The sequence below is a fragment of the Pongo pygmaeus genome, chromosome 10, assembly GCF_028885625.2.
Source record: "Pongo pygmaeus isolate AG05252 chromosome 10, NHGRI_mPonPyg2-v2.0_pri, whole genome shotgun sequence".
NCBI lineage: Eukaryota > Metazoa > Chordata > Mammalia > Primates > Hominidae > Pongo > Pongo pygmaeus.
The window spans coordinates 10,092,338-10,100,030 of record NC_072383.2 but is presented as its reverse complement, the minus strand read 5'-3'; the positions used below and the strand labels follow the sequence as shown (position 1 = coordinate 10,100,030).

Here is a 7,693-nt window from a genome sequence, read left to right as displayed (position 1 = left end):
TTTTTTCTTTTGAGATGGAGTCTTCCTCTGTTGCCCAGGCTGGAGTGCAGTGGCATGATCTCAGCTCACTGCAAGCTCCGCCTCCCGGGTTCACACCATTCTCCTGCCTCAGCCTCCGGAGTAGCTGGGACTACAGGCACCCGCCACCACACCTGGCTAATTTTTTTGTATTTTTAGTAGAGACGGGGTTTCACCGTGTTAGCCAGGATAGTCTTGATCTCCTGACCTCATGATCCACCCGCCTCGGCCTCCCCAAGTGCTGGGATTACAGGCGTGAGCCACCGCGCCCAGCCAGTTTTACAGCTTTTTATAAAGATAAACATATGATGCAGCAATTCAATTTCTGGGAATTTATCCAAGAGAAAACTTGCTCACACAAAAATGCTTGTGTACAGCAGTTTCATACATAACAGACACACCCTAGAAACAAAAGTCCATCAACCAGTGATAGAAGAGATAATTTCTGGTATAACATACAATAGGAATACTACTAAGAAATAAAAGGGAATGAACTACTTACATGCACAACAACTTGAGTGAATCTCAAAAGCATTATAAATGAAATAAGCGAGAGACAAGACACTACATATTACATGATACCATTTATATAAAATTCTATGAAAGGGGCTGGCCGTGGTGGCTCATGCCTGTAATCCCAGCACTTTGGGTGACTGAAGCCAGAGGATCACTTAAGCCCAGGAGTTCAAGACCAGTCTGGGCAATATAATGAGACCTAGTCTCTACAAAAAATAAACTTAGCAGGGCATGATGGTGCGCGACTGTAGTCCCAGCTACTTGGGTGGGTAGGGCAGGAGGATTGCTTCAGCCAAGGAGGTCCAGGTTGCAATGGGCCAAGTTTTCCCCACTGCACTCCAGCTTGGGCAACACAGTGAGACCCCGTCTCAAAAAAAAAAAAAAAATTCCATGAAAGGAAAAACTATATTGATATAAAGCACATTAATGCTTGCCAGGGTCCAGGGTCAGAAAAGATAGTGATCACAAAAGGAAAAAAAGAAAGATGATGGAAATGTTCCATAGCACGGTTGTTGTGGTGTTTACGTGATTGACTTTACGATCCTTTTGGATGAGTTAATTTTTCAATTCCTTCCCTAAACTAACAAGTCTGCCTACTTTTATCTTTGATCTAAAATTAGTACTGATGTTTTCCATTTGGATTGGGTAAGTCTCTTTTGACTGAAGCTTGCTCAGTGCCTAAGTAAGTGATGTACATAAAAAGCTTTCTAGTCCTCTCCTACTGATCTCCATCAGTTAGCACATTGCCATGATTAATCCAGAGCTACGGGATGGCAGAGCTGATGGCTTCATACGTCGGATAGGTAAGTTTTATAGAGTGAATGAGAAGGAAGTAAAGGAAAGATAAAACAAAATACAGGACAGCTTAAAAATGTGGACTCTTTACTTACCGTGAAAGTCTTCTAAAGTAAGTGAGGGATGGGGAAGCACTTCTGGAGAATTGTGGAAGCCTGCTAGAGCATGTAGAGTTTTATGTCTGCAAGAGAGGGCATAAGCTTGTGTGTAAGAAGGTTTTGGGGGAGAATTTTATGGTACGTGTATTATATCTCAATAAGAATGTTTTTAAAATGTACTTTCACAGGAAAAAAATTGCTTAACACTTTTATACAGGATAAAAAGCAAATGCTTCACTCTGGAAGGAGGCTCGATCATTGTGACTTAATGAGACTGAAAAGAACTTTTCAAAAATTGTAAGATTCAGCTAAGGCTAACAATGAAGTTTGTTTTCAGTGGATTGAAACATCAACAAACCAATAAATAAAAACAAGTTACACATACAAACACCCTCCATTTGCAATAGTTCTGAGGGTTTATGTTAAAGAAAATGAATGAATTGTATGCCAAATGACTGGAATAGGAAGCCTGCCAAAACTTTAAGATAAAGACAGTGAAGAGATAAAAAGTAAAATCTTGAAAGGAGTTACAGACTCCAGCTGAAACCACTGTTAGAGTTTACTGATATGAATTCCCAGGGCAATTGGTATAATTCTTTTAATAATAAGTAAGCCTGATACTCTTAAAAGTTGAAGAGACCTCAGTAGCTACCTAGTAAAACTTTTCATCTACCGTGCGATTTCTAGCTACAGCATTTCTAGCAGCCTATACTAGAATGTTTTCTGTGATAATAACTCTCTGTCTTAGAAGACTTTCCATTTTAATTTAACGACGTTCTAGTTAGAAGTTTCTTTAGGGTAAGGTTAAATTTACTTCCTTGTATATTCTAACTGTTGGTCATAGTTACGAACTCTTGATCTATGAAAACTGCATAAGAAAAATTTTTAAAATTATTCTACATTTTACACAATTGGACATTAGTATTACAAAAAGAAATAAGATTCCATTCGTTTAGCCAAATAAATTAGTCAGGCTTGTCTGGGTAACAGATTTAAGAGTTTAGAGAGTAAAAAGTGGAAAAAAATTTATCTCATTGCATAACGAAAAGAGACAAAATATGAAGTACTGTGAAGCATTTACTGGAAGATTATGAGAAAGCCGGGCTGCAGGAATCATTAGAACATCTATTCTGAGAATTTAATTAAAGTATAATAAAAATGCTCCAAAAGGAAAGATATTAATAAAATGAAGAAGCGCCAAGAACACAATAAAAACCAAGTGAAAATAATAATTATAGAAATATAATGTTTGAAATAAAGAACATTTTGAGGAGTTAATTAGTAGAATGGACGCTGATTAAGAAAGAATAAGACCTAGGAGACGCTATTAAAAACATGACAGAAAAGAAAACAATTAGAAAATACAAAATAAAAGCTGAGAGATATGAAAAATAGAAGTAGAAATGCCAGCTTCTAGATAACAAGAATCTGACACAGAGAGAGAAAAAGAATAGTGGATAGGAAATATTTGAAGAAATAATATTCCAACTTCTAAAATTAATAAAAGCCAAATACCTCAAATTGAAACTTCAAAAGTGTGCAAACAAAATAGATAAGAAAAAACATGCATCTTGGCACAATAGCGTGAAATAAAAATATACGAAACTAAAAAATGAGGTAATAGGAAACGTTAGTGAAAAAGAGAAGAAATGAGAGGGATAACAAATCAAATGGTGGCTACTAGAAAAGACTAGAGAACTAGATGTCTAAAAGTTTACAGAAGAAGATACAATAAAGAAAATATCAAAAAAGTACAAATAATCACAAAAGCCACAAATATTAAAATTTAATAAAACATTATGGAAATAATTAATCAATTATTATGGGGCAATCTCTGTTCCCTTAAAATTTTATATATTGAAGCTCTAACCCCCTCTACCTCAGAATGTGATCTGGTTTGGAGATAGTGTCTTTACCACGTTAAAATTAGGTCGGTAGGTTGGGACCTAATTTAATATTACTGGTGTTCTCATAAAAAAGGAAAATTTAGAGACAGACCCATATACAGGGAGAATGCCATCTTCAAGCCAAGGAGAATGGCCTGGAACAGATTCTTTCCTTACAGGCCTCACAAGGAACCCATCCGACCAACATCTTAATTTCAGACTTCTTGTCTCCAGAACTGTATGACAATACATTCCTGTTAATTTTATCCGCCCAGTTTGTGACAACTTGTTATGGCAGGCCTAGCAAACTAAAACACTAATGCATTTATAAATATTAAAAAAAGAATGTAGAGGTCTAAAAAATATAAAATGCCAAAATGTAATGAGAATAAATAAATAATTATAGAATTATAGAAATTAAAAATAAATAAATTGAAAAGGCAACTAAAATTGAGTAATCTACTGATCTTTCAAGAAATAGCTAATTTTTGTATTGGACATCTTGCTTCAAAAAATAGCAAAATGAGAAATTTACCCCGACTTAATAGACTTTTTGATTTCCAAACAAAGTCAGAACAAGACAAAAAGAAACAGACTCATCTTCTTATGAAATTAGAAGTAGAAATTCCAAGAAAATTTTTATTTACTATATACAACAAAGCAGTTAAAAATTCATATTCAAGTGGATTTATCTTAGGAATGCTTTGATATCAGAATATCAGTGCAAGCTACCCTATTAAACATTTTTGAAAGTCCGCACAATTATTCAGTAAGTGCATTTGATAACAACAAGGAAACATGATAACATTCAATGTCTATCTGAGATAAGTCCCTCTTAAGAAACTAGGAATAGAAAAATTCTTTTTTAAATTGCTAATGTTGTATGTTAAATTTATACAGCATTTTTACAGTGCTTAATAATGAAAATTTAAACATTCCATTTAAGATTAAAAATAAGAAAAAAATGTTCACTGTAACTACTACTGTTTAGCAATAGCGTAGTACAATGCTCAAGGCAACCACTGATATAAGAAAACAAAAGGAATTATAAAGGAAAATGATTGCAATGGAAGAGTTGTGTCTGCAATATTTTCAGATAATTTGATTATATAAAAATAAATACCAACAGAATCCACTAGAAAACTATTAGAAATAATACCAGAGTTCAAGAGGGTTACTTAAAAGAGCACATTTAACAAGTCAATACTATTTCTGTATGCTAGAAGTGTTGTTTTTATTTAGTTTTTTCAGCTTTTTTTTTTTTTTGTCACTGTGAGAACGGTAGGGATGACTTCCAATCTATTGCAAATATCGCATGCCAGAACAGGAATGAAGGACATGTATTTTAATTAAAAATAAAAACTGCTAAAGAATTTTCCAAAACACTTATACCTTTTTGTACTTCAACCAGTTATGTATGTGTTTTGGTTCCCCTATATCCTGCTAACACTTGGTACTGTCAGTCTTTTTCATTTTAACAGTGCAAGTGGCATGTAGTCATATTCCATTGTGGTTTTATTCTGCATTTTGCTTGTGACTAATAATATGGAACATCTTTTATGTGCTTATTGCTCACTTGCGTGTATTCTTTTGTAAGTATTTGTTCAAGACTTTGGTTCTTTTTTTTATCAAGTTGTTTGTACTATATCTCTAAATTACAGACCTTTTAATATTTTCGATACTAGTCTTTTTTGCATACATGTATTGTAACTATTTTCTCCCAGGCTGTAACTTGCATATTTATATTCACAACAGTGTCTTGTATCTTGAAATGGGCGGAGGTTTAAATTTCTTTCTTTCTTTCTTTTTTTTTTTTTTTGAAGACAGAGCCTCACTCTGTCACCCAGGCTGGAGTGCAGTGGCATAATTCTGATGACTGCAGCCTCCGCCTCCTGGGTTCAAGTATTCTCCTGCCTCAGCCTCCCGAGTAGCTGGGATTACAGGTGCCTGCCATCATGCCCAGCTAATTTTTTGTATTTTTAGGAGAGAAGGGGTCTCACCATGTTGGCCAGGCTCGTCTCAAATTCCTGACCTCAGGTGATTCACCCGCCTTGGCCTCCCAAAATGCTGGGATTACAGGCATGAGCCACTGTGCCCGGCCCTTAAATTTCAATTAAATTCAATTTATCAGTTTCTTTTAATTTTACACTGTACTTTCTCTTCTCGCTCTAAGACAGCTTTACTAATTCTTATGGTCACAAACTATTTTATGTTTTCTAGAAATTTTATGGTTTCAGGTTTTATGTTCAGGTCAATGATATGTCTTAAATAAATTTTGTAAAATGATGTTGTAGTATGGTAAAGCCTTTTTTTCTCAATTGTTTCAATACCATTTGTGTAAGATGTGGCTTTGCCCATAAATTACTCTTTTGGGTGTCTGAAATTTGTGCAGTGGTTTTTATCTTTTCGTCTTCCTTGTTCTTCATTTCTCCCTAATATTGAAAAAAAATCCCACATTTTATGTTTTCTATCTTTAGCTATTGTTTCTCTTGATGTAAGATAAATTACCAAACTCTTCTTCCTATCAAACATTCTCTTTGTAAACATCTCAGAATCTGGCTTCTCTTAATCCAATCTTGAAATTACTTTATTGCACATTATCTGTAGTCTGGTGATCATGAAAACTTGTAACTTTTTTAGTTTTCATTCACTAAGGCTGCTTTAAGCTCTGAAGAAAGAGAGAAAGTTTTGACTTCTTTTTAAATTTTTCTTTCTTCAAGTCCTCTTTTCTAATATTTAAACATATGTATGTGTATGTACATGTAGATATACATACATATAAAGCATATATATGCATATAGGCATGCGTACATATATATATAATCTGTGTTTATGCATATATGCACTATATACACATATAGTCATGCACCACAGAACAATGTTTTGGTCAATGACAGATTGCATAATGACAATGGTCCCATAAGATTACAATGAAGCTGCCCTGTAAAGGTGTACCATTTTTGATCTTTTGTATAGTATTTTCACTGTACCTTTTCTATGTTTAGATGCAAGCATTTAGCATTATGTTATAATTGCCTGACGTAATTAGTACGATAACATGCTATCCAGGTTTGTAGTCTAGGAGCAACAGTCTGTAATATATAGCCTAGGTGTTAGTAGGCTATACTAAGTTTGTGTAAGTACACTCTATGATGTTCCCACAATGACACAATCACCTAAAGGCACATTTCTCAAAATATCTCCCCATTGCTAAGCTATGCATGACTGTACACACACACACACACACACACACACACACACACACGTTCTTCCTAGATTGTTTCTACATCTACTAATGATATATCAGCTACAATTACTTTATCATTAATAGAATTATTATTTGTTCTTAACCTCATAGCATTTCCACGAGTGTCAAATCCTGAGTCTTCTCTGATTTTGTTTGCTTACCACAGATAAATAAATTAGTGCTTTTATCTTGAATATTCTCTTGCTGAAACACATTGTTTCTTTCCTCCATGGCTTAAAGAATAAAGAAAAATATATCTCTCATTTAAGGTCTTCTGCCATGACCTTGTCACTCTTTTCTTTCCTGTCTTTAATTCTATTGCCTTATGTATCTGTTATAAACATTTGTTCTAATCATGGACCTTTTGAGGATCTTTATGCTTTTTTGCTTACAATCCCCCATTCAAACTATTTCTACCTTTTAAGTCAACTTTCCTCTCCTTCCTCATTCCCCCAAGACTCAGTGATTTCTCCACTCACCACTCTCTCCAGCTGAACAGCTATAGCAATCATTTTTTGGTACTTATCTTCCTTGCACTTTGTGATGGTTTGCTATCCTTTGTTATTTTGAGATGTACATACTTGATTGAGGGTTTCCTGATTAACAATTATAGGAGAGGAATATACCAGTAATAATATCGAGTCAGTGTTTATTCAGAAATTGTATAATATGTGTTGATTTAATTTGCAGTTCGCAAGTTGATACAAAACTGGAAGATTGGCCTTATGTGCTTCCTGATTATTATTATTACTACAGTTTGCATTATTATGATAGGTGAGTGGTTTAATTCATACACTTTCTATGGTTCTTCACTCCTGACGGGTCCATGTATATCTCAAGTTTAACTCCAAATCTCCCAGATCTAGAGTGATTAAAGGGTTTTATAGACACTTGTCCTCAAATTTTTACCAGTTCAACAGTTTTTACCATAATCCTTGCCTCTCCCCAAAACACTCTCAGTTTTACAATAGAATTATGTTCTTGACTTTATAGTCCTTGATGCTTAAGAAAAATAATCTTAAATTCTTAGATGACCACCAGATGGCAACAGCAATAGCTATGCTACTGAAATGCCAGGGGTTCAGTCTAGGTCCCATTGCTCAGGGTACAGAAAGCCAATCCCGGAGACAATG

The 7,693-nt window shown here is 34.6% G+C and overlaps 1 protein-coding gene across 2 annotated transcripts in view; it reads left to right on the top strand.

The window, feature by feature from the left end:
- The first annotated feature begins 477 nt into the window (after positions 1-477).
- The window catches only part of CLEC2A (C-type lectin domain family 2 member A), a 29,738-nt gene continuing 22,522 nt past the window's right edge, over positions 478-7,693 (top strand). Inside the window, exons 1-2 of one of the 2 annotated variants that reach the window (XM_054445138.2) lie at positions 478-1,337; positions 7,251-7,334. In XM_054445138.2, coding sequence (XP_054301113.1) covers positions 1,283-1,337; positions 7,251-7,334 — 139 coding nt within the window. In that variant the 5' untranslated portion in view covers positions 478-1,282. The remainder of the gene's footprint in view (positions 1,338-7,250; positions 7,335-7,693) is intronic. The other variant, XM_054445139.2, reaches the window with a different exon arrangement.